This window comes from Dermacentor andersoni, chromosome 6 (assembly GCF_023375885.2).
Source record: "Dermacentor andersoni chromosome 6, qqDerAnde1_hic_scaffold, whole genome shotgun sequence".
Classification (NCBI taxonomy): domain Eukaryota; kingdom Metazoa; phylum Arthropoda; class Arachnida; order Ixodida; family Ixodidae; genus Dermacentor; species Dermacentor andersoni.
This window is the reverse complement of record NC_092819.1, coordinates 65,136,133-65,157,626: the sequence shown is the minus strand read 5'-3', so window position 1 is coordinate 65,157,626 and position 21,494 is coordinate 65,136,133. Positions and strand designations below refer to the sequence as shown.

At 49.3% G+C, this 21,494-nt stretch overlaps 1 protein-coding gene across 3 annotated transcripts in view; it reads left to right on the top strand.

The window, feature by feature from the left end:
- The window catches only part of LOC126522729 (uncharacterized), a 61,929-nt gene that overhangs the window by 28,739 nt on the left and 11,696 nt on the right, over positions 1-21,494 (top strand). For 2 of the 3 annotated variants that reach the window (XR_007597512.3, XM_050171515.3), the window contains exon 2: positions 17,599-17,933. Coding sequence is in view for 2 of the 3 variants with exons in the window: in XM_050171515.3 (XP_050027472.1) it covers positions 17,599-17,933 (335 nt within the window). In the remaining variant the exon portion in view is untranslated. Of the gene's footprint in view, positions 1-16,094; positions 16,543-17,598; positions 17,934-21,494 lie in introns of those variants that run through there. The other variant, XM_050171516.3, reaches the window with a different exon arrangement.

The following is a 21,494-nucleotide window of genomic DNA, read 5'->3' as shown; positions in this document are numbered from 1 at the left end:
CAGACACAGCAGGAGAAAATTCCCTCCCCCAAGCCCGAAACTGAACAGGGCTCAGGCTGTTACTTTCAGGCTTTTACAGACGAGATCGTACCTCACCCCGAGAGCGCTTAGTTGGATAGACCCGAACTTTCCGCAATCGTGCTCCAAATGCGGTCACGCGTACTGCTCCTTCGACCACATGCTCTGGCAGTGCCCGTACAACGCGGGCTCCGACTTTCATAACAAGTCCAAGTGGGACGCCTTGCTGAAGAGCTCGGATTTCCCAAATCAACTACAGGCCGTCCAGAGGGCCCGCGACGTCGCAGAGAGTCACCATCTCCCTGTCCCGTCGTGGGCGGAGCCACCAACTTGATCGGGGAGCCTTCGGTTCCCCCCAATCAAGTTACTCAGGACACTCTAATAAAGTTCTTGTCACTGTCACTGTCACAGCAATAGTTTCAGTGAGAAAATTGCATATCACCCAAAAAAGTACCTATCCAGTTTTCTCTTGCTCAATACGTTCGACATAAAGGTTTTTTGTTCCGTACCTGAAAGAAAGCCCGCGAAACACGAAAAAGTGCTGTGCCACTGTCGTCGCACGGATACGCCTTTTGAACCCACTGGTGGCCATTCGGGAATTGCAGTATGTGCCATAAAGTAATTAATTACAGAGGTAATTAATTGACTCTTGTTCATTATCAGGTCATGTATATATTTTGATTTATCGTGGAAGAAACGTCCGCCTACTTGAGTAATCTAACTCTATGAATGGAATTAGGTGTGCTACGCGTACCTGCCATAGAAAATTTTTAAAAATTTATATAGACTAAAGAATCCGGCAGAACCAATCTCGCGATGAATGTCGACGTTAATACGATCGGCATTGAAGAAATGCATCGACACACCGTATTGCAACCGGCGAAATGCATCCTGTATCAGGCGTGTATGCAGCCGGGCTGCTTTCTCGCGCTTTCCTCTCGATCTAGAGCCGCCGCCGCAGCGCACCCGCGTGGCGTGCCTGTGAAGATATATATTCATACAAGATTGCCTGAATGTAAGTAACGCGGGGTCGACTCCACCTAGCACCGGATAAATTTAAATAATTTTTTTGTCGTTGAAGCGCGGCACATGTACCCAGTCGCACATACCCAGTGACCCAAATTGGTGTCAATGAGGTTCATTGAAGAGCAGCACATACCCAGCTACACATAGTTGGCGACCCAAGCCAGCGTAAAAAGACGTTCATCGAAGAGCGGCACACTCCCAATGACACGTATAGCCGGTGATCCAAGTTGGCGTGAAATAGGTTTATTGATGAGCGGCGCGTACCTTGTGGCTCGTACCTTGTGGAATCCACATGAATCCACGCGTGGATTCATGTGGATTCTGCAATGTTCGGCTGCTTAGCGCTTGTCCTGTTCTTGGTGTGTCTATATCTACAGTCCCGTCTTGGAATTGCGCTTACCAGTATTCAGTTACAGCACAATGCCGTCCGCACATAAACTAGCTTACGGGCTGGAAATGTGAATACCTGGCTGCGTTCCGACGCTGCGGAAATTAATCAGCTTTTTCTCAGATACCGCGGTCCGAAGAAACGTTTGTGGTTGGTTGTACGTTTTCGATTCTTGTTCAAGCCACTGTTACAATTGCAGGTGCACCTGGAAACAAAACAGCGTATTGAAGCAGTTTTGGAAATGATCGCCTTTGAATTTTTTACGATAGTACGCTGGTATTGAGCGTGAGTATTCTGCTAGACGGCGCGCACTGCATAGTACGCACATTCTGCGCCCGGTAAATTATCTGTTAGGTGACTTGTAAAGCGGCGGTACCCCTTCCTGGCTTCAGGAAGGAGTATTGGTTTGGTGGTGGTGGATGGCGGCGATAACGTATGTTCGATGAACATGTGCATTATAGTAATCACTCATAAATTGAACACATAAAAAATATCAATTATATCTGACTGCGATGAGAAAGCCTCTGGATAATATTTTCTTGCGCGTGGATGCCTGCCTAAGGCTTCATGTTCAGAGCCAAGTTTTTGCGGCATAATCGAAGCAATATTGTAGTTATCACGCATTTATTACCACATATGTGTCCTGATCTTTTAACAGCGAACTCTATATAGTTCGTGATCATGCGTGTGGTAATTGCCGATGCTGCTGGAATAAGCTGTCGGAAGTGAATGAAAGTGCATAAAGGTTGACAGTCACTTAAGTATTCTTACGTGATTTAAATGCGAAAGCCTAACAACTTCCCAATGTTATCCACTTACATCAAACCTCTACCATAATCCACCTTGCTCTTATTTGTACCACCCTTAATACATCGTAATCCACCTTATTTTAATTTTGGGAGGGTGCCAGGTTGGTTTTCTTGGGTGTGGGCCACGGTGTCCTTCCGACGCTGTTCACTGTGAGGTTTCGCAGAGCGAACCGCAGCAGGTCCAGAGCCAGGAACGTGACGTCATCACTTGGTCACGTGGGCTTTGATACCATCGGATGATAACAACGGAGGGCACATTTTTCGCTTCATGGGGCATAGAGGGGTTTCGCCTTAAAACACATAAAGGTTTTTATGACGTGTCTCTTGGCCAAACGCATACGCTGAGCGTGATCTTTTGCAAGCGACTCAATCTTAGAAGGCCGATGCTAACAATGCAGCGTTGACTGTAATAGCGATAGATGTTCACCTAAGACAAATTACTGAGACATGAAGGAAATTTAAAAAAAAATATGCGTCCAAGCTTTAAGGCTTTACCAGTTCAACAGAGTTCGCGTGCTCAGAAGTCTTGATACCGACGGTGCACCTCTCCACTGTCAGCGTGTGTTTGTTATTGAATTCAGCGCACACTGAATGTCTGGAACTCTGCCCAAGGCTTGCCCTGATAAAGAAAAGAAAGAAAAACTGCAGCCCAGCTGGCTTCGGATTTCATAATATTTTCATCATGTCGTATGTTCGTCTAAAGCTGCGTTCTTTGCTTGCTTCCTTATTGTACGTGTGTGACGGGTCTGTGCTTTACTATTCTTCGTAGCTAAATGCGAAAATTTTCCGACTACGCCGTGTTTCCCCATAAGCAAAAATCCGAGCACCACAATATGGGTTTTTTTTTTTCGTGATGCAGCGCGCGCCTCGCAACAGTTGCCACATAGTCTGACGCGTAAGTTTTCCTCACCACGACGTATCATGCGCGAGTCCGATGACGTCCGTTACGTCAAAGCAAAGTCAAGTCATTCTCGTCATGCGCACAATCCTACCTACGTTTAGAACTTGCCGGCCGGTTCCAATTTTTAAGCGATTTCTTTACTATTCGAAGCTGCAATGTGTATATATACATACATGCGCGCGCGCGCGTGCGTGCGTACGTGTGTGTGTGTGTGCGTGCGTGTGTGCGTACGTGTGTGCGTGCGTGTGTGCGTGCGTGCGTGCGCGCGCGCGATTCATGCTGAGCAGCAGAACGTGCCATAGGCCACGGCGGCAGGCTCCTTTCACGCCTTTTTCTTAGTTTAGAGACGTGTTATTACTACTGTTATCTGTGTCCTTGTCAATTTCCTGACGAGAATTGTCATTACCGTATATGGTTTCGCTTTTAGAAAACAGCAGGTGTGGTTTAATGGTCCTATAGCCCATAGCCCGTCATTTCGAGATGAAGCAGTTAAATTAGCATGGGAAATACCTTCCTTTCTTACTTAAAATTAAATGTTAATTCACGAGACTAGCAATACCGCTAAGGGCCCAGGTGCGTACACAATATTATTTGTATTAAGTTCTGAAATAAAATGAAATTACATGAAACAGTTAGCAAATCCCCAAACTGATTTATTTTTTTCTTCCACAGGGTTTGTTATGTTCTTCCACAGGGTTTGTTATTGTTATTTTTCTTCCACAGGGCTGAGCACTCTGCTGTGCGCATTTTCTAGGGTCTACGTAAGTGCCTATCCGTAAGGTCTGCCTGCTTATATATTTATAGTAAATAATACATATAAAGTATCAAACATACGCGAGCCCAGCGGATACCAATTTACTAGCTCATAACACGTTCGCGAACGCAGTGTCCGCACACCTAACACTTGTAAGGGCCGTCCCCTTAAGGGGCCATCGCTGCATACCTCCTATACGTATTCTCATTAAGAGACCCAACAAATGTTTTTACCACTACCAACTAACACTTCTTCTCGCGCTGCGCACCTCACTTAAACTAACCCGTCCAAAAAAAAAATTTCAATTGAATGTTCTGATGACTCAAGGTCTGTAATGAGAAGCGCTGCGACAGAAGTGTTATACCCCAGTCACATGGGCATTTTCAAAGTCCTTTGAGCCGAAGATCCTTTACTTCAAGGGAGCATGCGCACTGTCACACAGGCACCGCAAAGGAGCCCTGCTGGAAGGGAGCTTTGAGTCAAAGGAGTGCGCGTTCGTCCTTTGAAACCTCAAGGGAATACTCTCGAGCCTAGAGGCCGTCCGACAGCAGAAAAAAAGATCTCTAAAAATATGGAAGTTCAATTTTTACCTCTTCAGAACAAGCTTATAAGTACTGGATACTATAACTAAAGTACTAAACACTTTCGGGACACCCGCAATCTCCATCATGAACGCGCCGGTACAGCAGCGCCGGCGCGGCCTGTCGTCAGTAGCAACATCGACACAACACGGGTGCCATGTGCGATTTGGTTCTTTGGTTAGCGGCTGCTAGCAGAGGCGTAGCCAGGGGGGGGGGGGGGGGAGGCTTATGAGGCTTCAGCCCCCCCCCACCTTCCACCGCCGAAATTTTTTCGTGCTGTCATGCGCCGCCGACCAAAACAACCCCCGGCGCCGGAAAACATGCTCGATTTTGTCTAGAATGTTTTCACGCTCGAAAAGACACTTTAGAGCGAACATTGCGAAATCGGACTGGATTTCGAGGCAACACCCATGCACCGGAACTCAGATATAGTAACGCCAAGGAGCTCCATCCGTGCACAAAGTTTCAAAGGCGTTTGGATGGCGAGCGGGCTCGTCGCTGCATCTCGGGGAGGCCGCGGAATCTAGGGAGCGCTTGGATTTCAATTCTGAAACTCTATGGTATAAAGTTCTGAAACTTTTGATGCGAAAGGCGCATTGACATTTCGAAAGTCGTGCTTTAGATTTTCAATTCCGGCACTATGTGGGCTTAACGTTGTTACAAACATTTAACGCTCAAGGTGCATTTACATTTCTAAAGTCGTACATCGGACCATACAAAGAGACAAGCCAAATCAGTACACTGTCAGACAAGTTGACAAAGCACGCAGCGAGGTCCGATGAGACGAAGCGTTGTGGTGGTTCATTTGTGGGGTCATGTCACAGAAACGAATGTCAATTTTTCTTTTTTTTTCACCTGCGCCAAAGCATCCATGTCAAGACACTAAAGCCAGCAAAGGTAACTACGTTCTTATTTATTGTTCTACTTGGACTTCTATTCGCGAGGACACATTGTGCCTCTTCCTTTTCTTTTTTGTTCTCGGTACCCGCGGGCTGCCGAACCAGCCAGATGTCATGCGTTTTTCTCGTGCTGCATCGACCACCGCGCGACGTACTTCGATGCGCATTCGTTTTTCTCTGGCCGAGTGGATTCTCGCCTGGCAGAATTTTGGACGCTTTCTGGCTAGCAGACGATAAAAAGAAACAATGCATGGTTGTGCAAGCTGACGATGGAGGCCCAGTCTTGTGTGCGCAAGGGAGAAAAGCGGGGAGGAAGCGCGCCACAATTCGTTGCGCGCGATACATCGGGAGAGTGGAGGGAAGGGAGGCTGCGATCTGTGAATCTGTGGTTGCGCAACATGTTTATTTGCCTTGTTTGACGTATCATATATAGCGAATTTTTCTTAGATACGCAGACTTATTGGAGACTTATACGTATATTTAAATATATTGCTGCAAGTTTTTCTGTATATGTGCAGTGAACTTTGTTTCCAGTGACACTTTTTTGCCCTTTATCAAGCTGTATCTTTTCATTTGTACATTCTATTGTATCTTCGCATTTCCAATCTACGAAGGCGAGTCAAATTAAAGTGAGCCAACAAACCATGCGCAATAATGGTTCTGTTCATTATCTGCGAGGCGTGCACGTGGCACAGAGGCACCTCTTATATAAAGAAGTGGCACGCAGGTGTGATGATCAAGGTTATTTAATGCTCTCATACACTGGGGTGAACATGGTTGTGTGAAATAATTGACACTCCAAAAGTTGAACAGCGTAGTGTCGTGAGGTTTTTGACAGATTAAGATGTTTCCCAAAAAGAAATAAGTCGCCATATAGCTGCCGTGTACGGTGAACATTGCATTTCATTGGCCACTGTGAAGTGTTAAGCAAACGACTCAAAGAATGACGTTAAAGTTACAAAGACGATCCACGACCAGGCCAAAGGCACCGTGCAATCACCCCCGACACAATTCCAATGGCTGGTTAGACAAGAACGGAGGATAAGCATCGATGAATTGGCAGGGCGTGTGAACATCATTCATGGTTCGGGTCACATCATAATTCATGAGCATCTCGGTTATTGGCTCTTTTGTGCGCAATGGATGCCCAAGATTTTGAACCGCCGCCAGAAGACGGAGAGTTTCGGCGCTGCCTTGACTCATCTCATCCAGTATCACAATGAGGGTGACGAGTACAAATCATGGTGCCACTTCTACGAGCCTGAAACAAGACCGCAAAGCTTACATTGGCATTGGCTTGAATTCACCGCCCCCAAGAAAAGCAGAGGCCGTCAGTTCTGCCGGAATGGTGTTGGCTTTTTGTTCGACCGTCAGGTGCCATTATTGATCTAATTTGCTAAATTTGCTAAATTTAGAGAGACTATCAATCGTTTCCGATAGTGTGAAACGTCGGATCGGCTGCGTGTCGCAATCAAGAACAAACGACGTCAAAAATTCAGGAATGGGGTCATCTTGCTGCACGACCATGCCCGTCCCCACGTCGCTGATGTGGTTAATACAAAACTGGCAAAGTTCAAGCGGGAAACGCTGCAACATCCGCCATACAGCCCAGACCTGTCGCCTTGCGACTACCACATTTTGGAGCATTTGAAGAAACACCTCAAGGAAACCAGATTCGTGTCTGACGATGACGTGAAAGAGTCAGTTACAGACTTTTTGAAGCAGCAACTTAAGGAGTTTTATGAGACGAGAATCACGCGACTCGTTAGTAAGTGGGACAAATGTAAAAATGCTTATGGAGACTACTTTTAAATAAAGAACCCCGTTTGTCATATATTCGCATTGGCTCACTTTCATTTGACTCGCCCTTGTATATTTTGCAGAACTCCTGCTTTTTATATGTGCTTTCTATTGCGACTATAATTTCGGGACAATTACTCACAATACACGACCAGTGACAGCTGCTCCTGGGCGATACATATTAACAAGGGCAGCGTCATTGAGATTTTTCTCTGGTCGTTGCATATGTACAAAAATGTAGAAAAGGTTCTTCAATGACAGAGAGAGAGAGAGGCAGATGAGAGAAAGGCAGGGAGACTAACAAAGTTTTAATAAAATATTTGCCCTCAACTTGTTCATTTCATGGCTTTTACATTTTTCATATCAGCGGCATGCAGTTCTTTGCTGGTTCCAATCTGATATAGTTATAAAGTTCGTGTGACGTTCCCTTTCCTTGTTAAATATACAGAAAACATGGAAGCATTGATATCAGTTATATTGGGCACAATTTTTGGGACATACGAGTCTATTCTCTTATTTAAAGATATATATTTTACTTGTCTTGGCAGTGCGTAGCGTTCAAGAATTTGTTTGCAGCATCTTTGGCAATGGCAACGCAGTTATTAATAATGTTTAATGTATTTTATACCTCGAAAAATTCGATAAGGAGGAGGCCGAGCTACAAAGTGACCCCCCCCCCCCCCCCCGAACGAAATTTCTGGCTACGCCACTGGCTGCTAGGTATCCCATTCTCCTCGGCTTTTTTATGCGCGTATTCTTCCCTCGTCACTTTTGTTTTGTAGTTCTTTATTTTACCACGTTTACGCGTACATACCGCTGAATAGCCACAAAGAATGAAACAAAGCAGCTGAAGCAGGGGCAACAACGAATAATCGACACCAACATGCGGTGTACGAAGTGGTGCACGTTGTTACGTTTCGCCTACAACGCGCGGTAATGCCGGCGCGGATGCAACGGACGCCGGGGCTTCATTCAAAGCGGCGGACATTTTGGCCCGTGCGACGCCGCCGCAACGCTTCCCCGCCAAGCGTGTCCAGGCGTGTTTCAGTGCCACGTGTCTTCGTGTGTGCGTGTGTGTGTGTGTGCCCTCGCTTGTCAAAGCGCGGCAGCCGGGGAGCGGAGTTCCCCGAATGAGGAGCCTGGAGGTCTCTCGGCTCAACCGTTCGCGCCGTCGTGTGGGCGGGTTGGCGATGCGTCACTACACTCGGTTCAGCAGGTCTCTCGGCTCGACCGTGCGCGCCGTCGTGGGCTCATGCTCCGCCGTCCCGTGACCTTCATCCCGTGACCTTCCCTTTTGGACCGCGACGCCGAGAGTATAAGAGCAGCTGCCCCCGGACGCCAGGAGAGAGGCTCCGATTTGTACTGTTGAGTTACGTGCTCTCCCGTCTCTCCACTTCGGTCGACCTGACCGGCCGCTCTTTTGCTATGTTAGAATAAACAAGTTGTTCTGTTACCAGTCTTCTCTTGCTTTGCCGGGACCTTCGAATGCTTCCAGTGCCCCAGGCCGCCAGGCCAACGCTACCCTTGGGGCTTGCGACCCATTGGCAATAACGGGCGTCAGCACCGAGACCCCATCAACTCGTGCCAGCGGTGCGATTCCAACATCTGGTTGCCAGCGGTGAGATCGCGACAACGGAGGCCAGCAGCGAAGAGATGCGGTTGACTGTATGCTGAGCAGCACAACGACCATCCGGGAGCAGCGCAACGAGCCCTGTGTGATGACTGGTTGCCTGCAGCGGAACGACTGCGCTGAAGTCTTGGCTGCAAGGTTTGGTGAGTGCGGGACTTTCTTCTTCTGAGTTTTGCCAGGCTTTTGTTAGTGTTAGAAACAGAGCTGGTAATTGTGGTTGTCGTTGCTACCGGGTTAGTTTGCGGCAAGACAATAGTAGGCAGTAGAGAAAGCAGCATTCAGAGCAGCCATGGATTTGAAGTCGTTGCGCAAACCGAAATTGCTGGAGCTTGCAAGAGAGTTGGGTCTGGATGTCTCAGACAAACTCAGAAAACCAGAACTGCTAAGGGCTATTCTTGAGTTAGAAGCTGAGGATGACGAGCTGTCGGAATGCCTTGAGACCATTGAGGAGAGGGAGACGGCAAAAAGACAGGAGCGTGAACTTAAAGAACAGAAAGAGAAAGATGAGCGCGAACGTAAAGAACAGATAGAACGAGAGCAACAAGAGAAAGAAAGAGAGCGCGACCGTCAACACGCTTTGGAAATGAAGCGTCTCGAGTTAGAGATGGAACGCGCTCGTAATGGAAGTCAGGCACACGGTGCAGGAGAACGAGTATTGTTCAAAATGACTGACCTGATGCGGCCGTTTAAGCTTGGAGAGGACATTGGTTTGTTCCTGGTTAACTTTGAGCGAACGTGCGAGAAGCAGGGGTTCTCTCGGGAAACGTGGCCACAGCGCTTGCTCACTTTGCTACCCGGCGAGGCGGCCGACGTAGTCGCTCGCTTGGAGAGAGAGGAGGCAGAGGATTTCGACAAAGTGAAATCGAGTCTGCTAAAAAAGTACCGGCTGTCAGCGGAGGCGTTCCGTCGGAAGTTTCGGGAAAATGAGAAAGGCAAAAGTGAGTCATATACAGAGTTTGCCTACAGGCTTATGTCAAACATGCAGGAGTGGCTCAAAGAAGAGAAAGCGTTTGGTGACCACGAGAAGGTTCTGCAGTGTTTCGGGCTAGAACAGTTTTATAGTCGGTTACCTGAGAACGTGCGGTACTGGGTCTTGGATAGGCCAGACGTTAGTACGGTGGCTAGCGCCGCTGAGTTAGCCGAGGAGTTTGTGACGCGTCGGGCTCGCGGAGCTAAGGACGGTCAAAAGGGTGAATTTGGCTCCAAGTTTGAGAGGCCGAAGTTCACACCCATGAGAGCAAAGGGGGACACACGTAGTTCGGATGCGAGTGAAAGCAGTCCGACCGAACGTAAGGAGACGGCGGCAACCGAAGCCGAACGCAGAAAGCGGTTCGAGACGAGGCAAGCGCGCGTTTGTTATACGTGCCAGAAGCCGGGTCACTTTTCGGCGCAGTGTCCAGAAACAAAAACACAAGTCGTGTTTTTGTCTATATGCAGCACTGACGAGAACATGAAGCTTCTCGAGCCTTACATGCGAGACCTCCTCGTGAACGGGAAAGAGTGCCGAGTGCTTCGCGATTCCGCAGCTACAATGGATGTAGTTCACCCCTCTTACGTAGAACCCGATATGTTCACGGGCGAGTGCGCATGGATCAAGCAAGCAGTGGAAGCTCATAGCGTGTGTCTGCCCGTAGCAAAAGTGCTTATTGAAGGACCTTTCGGAACGCTTGAGACGGAGGCCGCAGTGTCATCTATGCTGCCCCCCCAGTACCCGTACCTATTTTCGAACAGGTCCGATCACCTCCTGCGCGAGAAGGGGCTTTTGTTTGGTGAGGCTAGCGTTCAGGCCTTAACCAGATCAAAGGTTCGGGAGCTCGCTGCAAAGGCGGTAGTTGCGGGGCCGACGTTGTCGAACGATGAGAAAGGGTCAGAGGCGCAGCAAGCTGGTATTCAGGGCACGCCCGAACGGGATAAAATTGAGCCTGTAGCGTTAAAGGCACCAGATACTGGAGAGGAAATTTTCGATGCGGGAAAGTTAGAAGAGCTTCCGGTCGAGCTTCCGGGACTAGGCTCAGTGACGAACAGGAAAGACACCGATCAAGTCATTAGTGACTTAATAAGTAAAGCATCGCTGTCGCCTGAGCAGAAAACAGAACTACACCAGCTCTTACAAGAGTTTCAAGGTCTGTTCTCTGAGAGGCCTGGTAGGACTTCTGTCCTTACTCATGACATAGAACTTACCTCCCCTGAGCCAGTACGATCCAAGGCGTACCGGGTGTCACCCCGCCAGAGCGATATTATGGAGGCTGAGGTAAAGAAAATGCTACAGCTCGGTGTTATTGAAGCGGGTGAGAGTGATTATACCTCCCCTTTGATTTTAGTTGAGGTACCGGGCAAGGAACCTCGTCCTTGCGTCGACTACCGCAGGCTTAATTCCATCACTAAGGATCAAATTTATCCGATCCCTAACATCGAGGAGCGCCTTGAGAGAGTGAGTAGCGCTCAGTTTATTTCCACCCTAGATCTTGTCAGGGGTTATTGGCAGGTTCCACTTACAGAAGAGGCTAGTAGGTATGCGGCGTTCATTTCACCAATGGGGACATTCCGTCCTAAAGTTTTGAGTTTTGGTTTGAAGAACGCGCCATACTGCTTTTCAAGCCTCATGGATAAAGTGTTGCGGGGACAGCAAGAATTCGCTTTACCGTATCTAGACGACGTAGCGATATTCTCCGCATCCTGGCCGGAACATATGGCGCACTTGCGGGCAGTGCTAACCCGCCTGCGCGATGCGGGCTTGACAGTCAAGGCTCCCAAGTGCCAGTTAGCACAGGCCGAGGTTGTCTACCTCGGACACGTGATTGGTCGGGGTCGTCGCCGCCCCTCTGAAATAAAGGTGGCCGCTGTGCGAGACTTCCCGCAACCGCGCACGAAGACCGATATTCGGTCGTTCTTAGGTGTCGCCGGCTACTATCAGAGGTACATCCCCAGGTACTCTGATATCGCGGCTCCCTTGACGGATGCTCTAAGAAAGACAGAGCCGCAAACAGTCGTCTGGGATGAGACGAAGGAAAGAGCTTTTAGCGCCCTAAAAAGCGCCCTAACAAGCCAGCCTGTGCTACGATCGCCCGACTACACAAAAGGGTTCGTTGTTCAGTGTGATGCTAGTGAGCGAGGCATGGGCGTTGTACTGTGCCAACGGGAAAATTGAGAAGTAGAACACCCCGTCCTGTATGCTAGTCGTAAGCTGACCAGTCGTGAGCAGGCGTATAGCGCCACCGAGAAAGAGTGTGCATGTATCGTGTGGGCCGTTCAGAAATTGTCATGTTACCTAGCCGGCTCGAGGTTTATCATTGAAACGGATCACTGCCCTCTCCAATGGCTGCAGACCATCTCTCCCAAAAATGGCCGCCTCCTGCGCTGGAGCCTCGCTTTGCAACAATATTCCTTTGAGGTGCGTTACAAAAAGGGGAGTCTCAACGGTAACGCCGATGGCTTAAGTCGAAGCCCCTAACGTGGGAATCAGCCTCAAAATTGCTTGTTACTGATGTTTTTCTTCCTGAGGCAGGATTTTTAACCTATTGCTTTTGTGTAGTGTTTCAAAGTGATGATGTGCTTTTTAGTGCAATTTTTCCGATTTGTGGACGCGTTCTGAGTGCTGCTAAACTACTGTAAGGAACTAGGCAGCAGTATAAAAGGGGAAAGAGCCTGGCAGGGCTTAGTGAGGGTTGTGCCGTGCTTGCTGACTGAGCGGTTGACTTTTGGCGTAGTTCTAACGCTTGCCGGAAACGAGAACAAAAATGTCAACTCCCCCGAAGTCACTTTGCAGTGTCCTGTGTGCACCTGAACGTGAGAACGAGGCCTTCTCTGTGCGCTGCGCTCAAGAAACGCAAAAGGACGCCCGACTACGGTTATGAGCATCATCGAGCGACATCCCTCCGGACAGCGGATGCAGTCCCCTGACCATCGGGATCTCCTTCCCCCGGCGGGGCGGTCTGTTACGTTTCGCCTACAACGCGCGGTAATGCCGGCGCGGATGCAACGGACGCCGGGGCTTCATTCAAAGCGGCGGACATTTTGGCCCGTGCGACGCCGCCGCAACGCTTCCCCGCCAAGCGTGTCCAGGCGTGTTTCAGTGCCACGTGTCTTCGTGTGTGCGTGTGTGTGTGTGTGCCCTCGCTTGTCAAAGCGCGGCAGCCGGGGAGCGGAGTTCCCCGAATGAGGAGCCTGGAGGTCTCTCGGCTCAACCGTTCGCGCCGTCGTGTGGGCGGGTTGGCGATGCGTCACTACACTCGGTTCAGCAGGTCTCTCGGCTCGACCGTGCGCGCCGTCGTGGGCTCATGCTCCGCCGTCCCGTGACCTTCATCCCGTGACCTTCATCCCGTGACCTTCCCTTTTGGACCGCGACGCCGAGAGTATAAGAGCAGCTGCCCCCGGACGCCAGGAGAGAGGCTCCGATTTGTACTGTTGAGTTACGTGCTCTCCCGTCTCTCCACTTCGGTCGACCTGACCGGCCGCTCTTTTGCTATGTTAGAATAAACAAGTTGTTCTGTTACCAGTCTTCTCTTGCTTTGCCGGGACCTTCGAATGCTTCCAGTGCCCCAGGCCGCCAGGCCAACGCTACCCTTGGGGCTTGCGACCCATTGGCAATAACGGGCGTCAGCACCGAGACCCCATCAACTCGTGCCAGCGGTGCGATTCCAACAACGTGGTGGCGATCATTACAATAAATACATCTGTATTTGGTAAAGTAACGTCTTTACTACGCGTACATTTTGTTTTGATGTTTCTATGTATTAGGATAAATAAATATTGCTGAAAAAATTACGACAAATTTATTATGAGATGCATTTGGGCCATATTCTTTAATTACTTTCGAGGCGATGGCAGCGCTAAGGATACGTTGCGGTTTCTGTTAAAAGCTTCAACGGAGACCATCTGGAGACCGTGTAGCACCGAAACATATCCTTCGAACTAATGTGCCTTTAAAAGCTCAATGCTCCTTAACTTCAAAGGAGCTTTGGCATGCTCGTGTGCCTGGGGTATTATTTCATCATGCAGTGAAAGAGAATCAATCCTGTCACGTGACATATAATATATACTTACAAAAGTGCTCCCCGTTATTAGAAGTATTTCAAGACGTCTAGATGCAACGCGTACGTAGGACGCGGCTCATCATTCGACTGAGAACACGCGCTTGATGTTTATTCATACTCCTAGAACAGGAGTTCGAAGGTCAAACTTTGCTAGTCGACTTTGCGCTAACCAGTATTTCCTCTCGAAGAATCGACCTAACCTCACAGTATTTTATCAAATTTCACGCAGCAGCCAAGAGAGCTGTGGCTCTAGAATACATAATATCGATCCGGGCTCCGCTCCGAGATGCGGGAAGAGGCGTTTAAAAGGCGTTTACAACAATCCTGAAGGCTTCTCCGCGCCTTCGGATATATAAGCCCTGTGACGACGCTCTCGATAAATTATGTCCGTCGCTGACCCCGTGACCTTCCGGCATGTATGTCTTCGACTACATATACAGTTCAATCACGTACACCTTTCACTGCGTGACGCGGAAATTCACACTGCATGACAATGAATTCTGGAAAATACACCGCCAGCATCCTGCAGCGCAGACGCGTCGCACGCACCAACGAGTCCGTTATATCTCGTAACGGGGCAAAATCGCGGCCAACGCCGGGGCCGGCAATCGTGCAGGCGCGACGGCCCACATCCTTCTCGTAATTAATCGCTCCCCTTTCGATTTCTATACGCGGTCCCATGCAAGCAGCACACTCGGTGAGGTTCGCGCCGGCTGACCTTCGTACCACACGGCGAAAGCGTTCACACTTGCTCACGGCTACGGAATGGATGGACGTTCCGTTGCGTACATACCGTATGTATACGCTGAAGTCCCCCAAGGCACAGGATCATTCCTGCTCTATTGAGCCGGCGGGGTCAGTAGAGGCAATAAAACAGCGCTAACAAGATTCACGGCGCTGCCCCATCCGTGGTGCCGCGTGACGCGAGTTCTTTTCTTCTTTTTTTCTTATATGTTATTTATCTTATTTTTTTTTTATGAGGTTGTACCGAGCAAGACAAAACGTACACCCGTGTAAGGCGACATACTATGCGCGTATGCCGGCGTTACACAATTCGTCCAGCGAAATCGGCGCAGCAATGTGAATGTTAGGGCGGACGTCAAATGTAGTCAGATATACCGCAATCACAACGGTATAGCGAGGGTGTACTTGATTTACCGTTTTTCACAATGTCGGCTATCGTGATCCGCTAGCAGAGAAAGATAAAAAAGGAACGCCAATCATACGTCGGTTTACTGTGCAAACAGCTTCACGAATTTATCTGTATCTGGGAACCCCATGCTCACTATAGTTCTCAAAATGATGCACCGTTCTCTAGTGTGGAACGCACGCTGTGGAGCTACAGGACGGGCTGTTCCGCAATGCCAGTTGGCTTTCGGACCACGCGGATACCGACGGAGTCAAAGAAAGGTTAGAAAGGGGAGCGAAAGGAATGGAAGAATCGAGATACCGCGCAGGAGCTTTCGCTGGATTTTTATGAGTCTATTCGTTTTCAAAGTCAGCTCGCCGAATGACGCAAGAAAAAAAATGCAGTGGCCCAACTTCGACCCTCGTTTCGTAATGGCCCCCATTGGGGACGGCGAAATGCAGATCGCCCCACGGTGTCTGTGCGTGTGTGTGATAGTTCACTCTGAGCTGCCCCCAAGGGTATAACGTGGAGGAGGGAGCTGTAACATGCTGCTGCTGTTTCCGACGAAGAAAGACTGCTGTCGTTGCTTTTCTTTCGCGCCGACTCACACGAGGCGAGATTAGCAGTCTCGACGCGTCTCCGTCCGTCCAGCTAAAAAGGAAGGGTGTTCTTGAAACAAGACGGGTATATAGTGAATAATAACGCAGAACAGACGCACTTAACATTCTTCTTTTTAGGTGGCACCTGAACTGTTTCAGGTTCTTTCTCTCTCTCTTTCTTTTCTTTTTTTTTCATTCACAACTGAAACGTGGAACAACCTACAGATGCTTCGCTGCGGAAGTTATCATCTCGTCAGTTTGCAGAGAAATCACCCGACTTGTTATTTGTTGATGTTTTTTTATGCATTTTCTTCCTCTTCAATGTGTGTGTACAAACTTCAACAGCTACCGCTGCCAAGCTCGCGTGTCAGGTATGTCTTTCTCTCACCGCCGGTGTAATTTCAGCTCGCCTTCGGGAAAAAGAAAAGAAAACTTCAAAAAAATATATACAGCTTTAAGGGGTGTTATAACACCTTCCAAAGACTGTAAGATCAGCACTCTTACGGATTGAAAGAAAAGAAAGGAAATGCTCGGTATACGTGCGACGAATACAGCCCAGGCTATAGAAAAGCTGCCGGCTGCGCTTGCGGTCAAGCCGAGTGTCCTGCGCTCCGCCTCTGGGGCTGGGGAAAAGAAATTAAAAAGAAAATAAGAAAGAAAAGATAAAGCGCATCGTCTGCCGCTCGGATGCCTATCGCAAGCGGGACGGACCGCGGCGGCGGCGGCGGCGCTCCCACCGCTGCCGGCGACTGTGGCAGGCACGCATCACCCAAGGACGCCCAGTCCGCGAGTCCTTTAAGCTTCCTGCAGCGCCCTGGTGCTTCCTAGAAAGGCGCGACACGGCGACTCCGATCCAGGTCTCCTATATATACTCTCCGGCGGAGAGGTTAATCGGTTGCGCGCAGGATTATATACTCTCTTCGGAGGAGTCGCTCGGACGGTGGACCGTACACGCGGAAGAGGCTCTTCACAATGGTCAGTGGGAGACCGCAAGCTTTTTCGGCAGCCACCGTGCACTGAGGAACGGATAGTACATAGCAGTGCGAGAAGCGCTGGAGGCGCACGGCAACGGTGCTCGGACACGCGGAAAGAAACGCAACGACGACATGTGCGCGCGGGGCGCTGATGGGGGGAGGGGGGGTCCGGCTCGTTAGGGCACGAAATTGCTCGTTGTATACGTATGTGGTGATGCACGATGATTCGCGCGACCCGACCTGATTCTCCGATTGTCATGCGCCGGCCCGCGATCGTCTGAATCGGTTCTTTCGCTTCGCTCCTTCGCGCTAAGCACCGATATGAGTAGGGCACACGCCGTGTATCTGCGAAATTCAATTTCAGCTTACGCGACTTGCATTTCTTTTAAAGAAACGCGTTTCTAAGGGCAGGTCAAGCGCCAGATATTGTCACAGTAGTCAGCTTCTCTCCCATATTATCTGCATACGTTCCACTGTGTTTGTGCGTGTCCAAATGACCTCCCGGTCTTCACTTGCTGTGCTGACATTGCACTCGCCGCTGAGACGGTTGCAGGGCAGCTACGAGGGCCATACATTATTCATTTTAGCCTCGCACTTACCGTATTCATTACAGCATTGTATACGAGCTCAGTCCTTGGTCTGAGGAAGAAATCGAGGCAGATCTATACCACGATATTTGCTCGTTGCCTAAGCAGTTTTCACTACCTTGGTAACAGTTAGGTTCCGGGATCTGGTAAATATACACCACGTGCATTCGTTCCGTGGTAGCTGTTTGGCACATACTCAATGACGCGGTGATCCAGACATGCGAACTGTCAGGAGCGAAGCAGCCGCGAAAAATTGTTCTTGGTTTGCGTGCTAAGCATGAAACTTGACGGTGCGCCGTGCGTGCTGAGTCATCTGTGCTTTTTTTTTTTTAATTCGACTTGTTTGGGCCGAAAAAAAAAAACATTCATGTATTTCTAAAACACAGCAGAGTTTTTGCAGCAGGCTTTTGCTCCCGTCCGTTTTATTGCCAAAGACGCATCTTCGACCTTCTTTCCCGGTTCTACTGCAGTCGACGAATACACGGTTGGCCACGGTGTTCGTGGTGGCTGCCTTGCTATGCGCGCGGACGTCGGGCCAGGGCAATTCGTATTCGGTCAGCAGCTTCCACCACGAGAGCTTCGGACCCGACGGCGTGGTGACGGGCCGCTCTGGCTACAAGGACTCGTCCGGCAAGAGCCGCTTCACGCATTACCAGGTGGGCAAGGACGGCAGGCGTAAGTTCATCCGCGACGACCCCGAGGGTGACATCGAGTCCAGGAGCCTGCTGCCGGACCCGTCCAAGATTGGCGTCGGCTTCCCCGGAGGATTCCCCGGCTTCGGAGACCCGAATTTCGATTTCTTCAAGTAAGTCCGCGCACGAAACCGAGTCATCGCAACTGGTGCGCCTTTATGAAACTGCATATGGCAAATTATATAGGTGTATATAGCCTAAGGGCACGCTAAAAATGAGTATTAAGCTAAGCTATGTTATACCGGTGTCACACGTACACTTCTGATCGTGATTGGAGCCGATGCGGATCAGATTTCTTGATTGCGATCAACAATATGATCGCTGCATGCTACACGATCCAACGATAAGGATCGAGTTATATATCGTCTGATGTTCCTCGGCAGCACTCAGAACTGCATAATGCCTTGACTGCAAATTCAGATTTGCAATGTATGCTTAAATTTGGAAAATATTTCAATTTTACAGCTTACTATTGCAGATAAAAAGGCATTTAAACGTTTTTTGCTGAACTGTCTTAACTTTTTGTATTTAGCGTTTTCAGAATACTGCGCTAGAGGGCGCAGACGTCTGCCTGCGATCGCAATTCACGGATCGCGATTGGATCCCGCAAGATTGCGATCGCAAATATGACCGTGTAGCAACACTCCTTCCGGATCAAGCTCAATCCGTACCGGCACCCACCGCGATCAGAAGTGTGCATGTGACGCCTGTGTTAGTAAAGTCACGCTTAGTGAGCCAGAAAATATGCTATAATGAACAACAGGTAGCGACGTCTCCCTGAAGTTCCCGCAAGAGGTCGCTGTGACGTCACGCATTTGGACATATCGCATGCTTGGGTCTTGGTAACTGTTCCTTAGTAAGGAGTGACTACATATGATTATAAAGGAACCAGAGGCACAAGCTAGCAAGTTTCAAGCACTTGTCCAGCTCCCTATAAAGTGTCCCAAATACAAAAACAGATAGGTTGAAATCTGTGACACCACCATGACGTGTCGGCGCTGACGTTTCGGCGAAAAACTCATAGAAGTTTGGCATTGGTTTTCTTCAACTAATGATCAAGCCTTTTCTTCCGCGAATTGAAAGGAAATTAGGGTCTGAAAGGAATGCTACATGTACCAGTTTAGACTGGTTTGCTATTTGCGTTTAGCGTACCTTTTAAATGTCACAGAGCAAGAAACACGAGAACAAAATACAGAAACATGAAAAGAAATGGAGACGAGTGCTGTATCCGTGTACGTGTGTGCACGCCTCACCTTCCCGTGTTGCTCATTCTTTTTTTCTTTTTAAGCAATCTTGTCTTTTGTTCTTTCTCATTTACGCGCAACCTTTTTAGAGCTTACGAATGCCAACAATCGCAAACGCTTTATAAGGCGTTATGCCCAATTATTAAGTGAGAAGTGCAAGAATCGCAGGACCACGCTGGCGGCGCAGCTACTACCTTTACCGTGTAGCATCCCTCTTGTACGAACCGCTCACATCATGTATGCGGCTCGACTTCCGGCACCATGTGAGAACAATACAAGCGAGCAAACTACGTGAAGCGACGGGAGACAGGATCCTGCTAGCCGGTTTACAGCCGAGTCGCAACGCGGCGATTTCGCGTGAGAGCAATTAATCGCGTACGCATCCGTCTGTACACCGCGCACCATGACGCTTTTTTTTTTTTTTTGATGCAATCTTTGAATGCAGCTTCTTGATTATCCGAACCGTAAACACGACGAGTAAGAGAGAAATGAAATACAGGCGCAGCCATGAAGTCCAGCGCAATTACGGCTGCAATATGCATTCGCAGTTATGTCACCACAGCCATGCCACCACATTTACGTAGCCGCCATGTATACAGTCGACCACCAAAATTTACGGGCCACGGGTATTTTTTTTTTTCGAAGAAAGCTTAATTCCCGCGAATCCTGGGCCCCGATATCAAAGTTTTAGCCTGCAGCAGTTTTTGTTGCGACCTGCACAAGTGGCCTATTAAATCAGAAGCACCGCGCCCTAGTGTAGCAGACATTACCATTTCTCGTGGAAACTGCATCCCGCAAACTCTTGCGTGTGGCTGAACGTTTACCGCGGCGTGCTGCGCAACAAGCCCCGAGAGCCAACACACCTCCGCAACGACCCCTGTGTCAGGCATATTTTGTTTAATGACTGCCGTGTGAGGCCAGCAGAACAATGAATACAAGGACAGCGTAGGGGGAATTCCCGCCATATATACTATGCGATGTCCTTGGCTTTCATTGTCTGCTGCCTTTGTGTGGTAGCTGCTTCACTAAAACAGAGGCCTTCACTTTCTCGTGGTTCCTGGCTCTCCTTCGTTAATATGTTTTCACTTCGACACCAATAGAAGCTGCTGACAGGAAATTTGTTCTCTCTCTCCCCTCTCACCCCCGCGGAAAGAGTTGCGGTGAACTTGCGGGGGCTCGTGAAATGAAGCCGTGGAGCCGCGGTTGTAACGATAGCGCCGCTCGTCGTCCACGCCTGACTACAGACTTTCTTAGTTATGTGCGGCATGTATCTCGATTACTGTGTGCTCTATACCCACTGAACTAACTGAGCAGCAATAATTGCCGAAACATTTTCCTTTTCTTTTCCCCGGTTTCTGCCATTTTTCTTTTTCTTATGTTTCAGTTTGTTTCACTAACTCACATGCACCTCGATCTTGCGCACAACGGGAAACCCATACGTAAAGTAACATTTCCAATAGCAATAAACAGTGGCTGAACAACACATGTCTTTGTAGCCAACGTGTCGGCAAGGGGACTTGTTTTCGCCAGGCCTCGACGAAGAGAATCCTGACGAAGAAGTCGTCGAGACATAGCAACAGCAGCATTGCTTGTTCATCCACTGTCGGTCAGTTCAAGCAGCCAGCTTCCTTTGAACTTCTGTCTTGTTTTTGTCGTTTAATAGCAGCTATAGGCATTTCGATTAACTACAAGAACCGCTTCAGTGAGAAACTGTACGAACATCGTGTCGTCGTCTGGGAGGAGTGCTATAAGTTAGCCTTGCTGCACCTAACTGCATTAGCAGAACATCTACTGTGTCAGGCGCCATGTGTCGGTCACACGGCATGCGTCACTCATAAGGTAGAACCGCAGGTTGCCAAATACACGTGCTACGTATGTCCACGTCGCAGGCGTCGCGGCTGACAAATCGGAACCAGATCCGGCGGCAGTTCGTCAACATTTGAAGCTCGGCCACGCACCGTGAAAAGCAAGGTAAACGTAAAGTGAAGGGGCAAAACCCGTACACGTTTCAAGTCGACGGCGCACGCGAGAACGAGTCGCTCAGCTCCGATTGGCTCGTACCGTGGTGACGTGGAACCTAACATCGACGGCAGCCTCGCCGGGTGTTCGAGATGCGAACCCTTCCATCAAGTGGTGACGACGCAAGGGACGTTTGGGCGTGCGGCTGGAGAGCTCGGCACCTGTACGGCCCAGGTGAAAGTGAAGGCGACACTCTGTCAGACGCGTGCCGAACGTTCACGGACAAACCGGGCGTGACGCAAAACGTAATAAACTGCCGTCGCCTATTTGGTTGTTTATCTCAGCCGAAGCGGTCGGGCTGCGTGCCAAACCTTGCGAGTCTCTCTCTCTCTGTCTTTCTGTATTTCTTTTCTCTCTCTCTCTCTGGGACAAGCTTTGACGGGCAGATGGCGGGATCGAAGTTTGACGGGG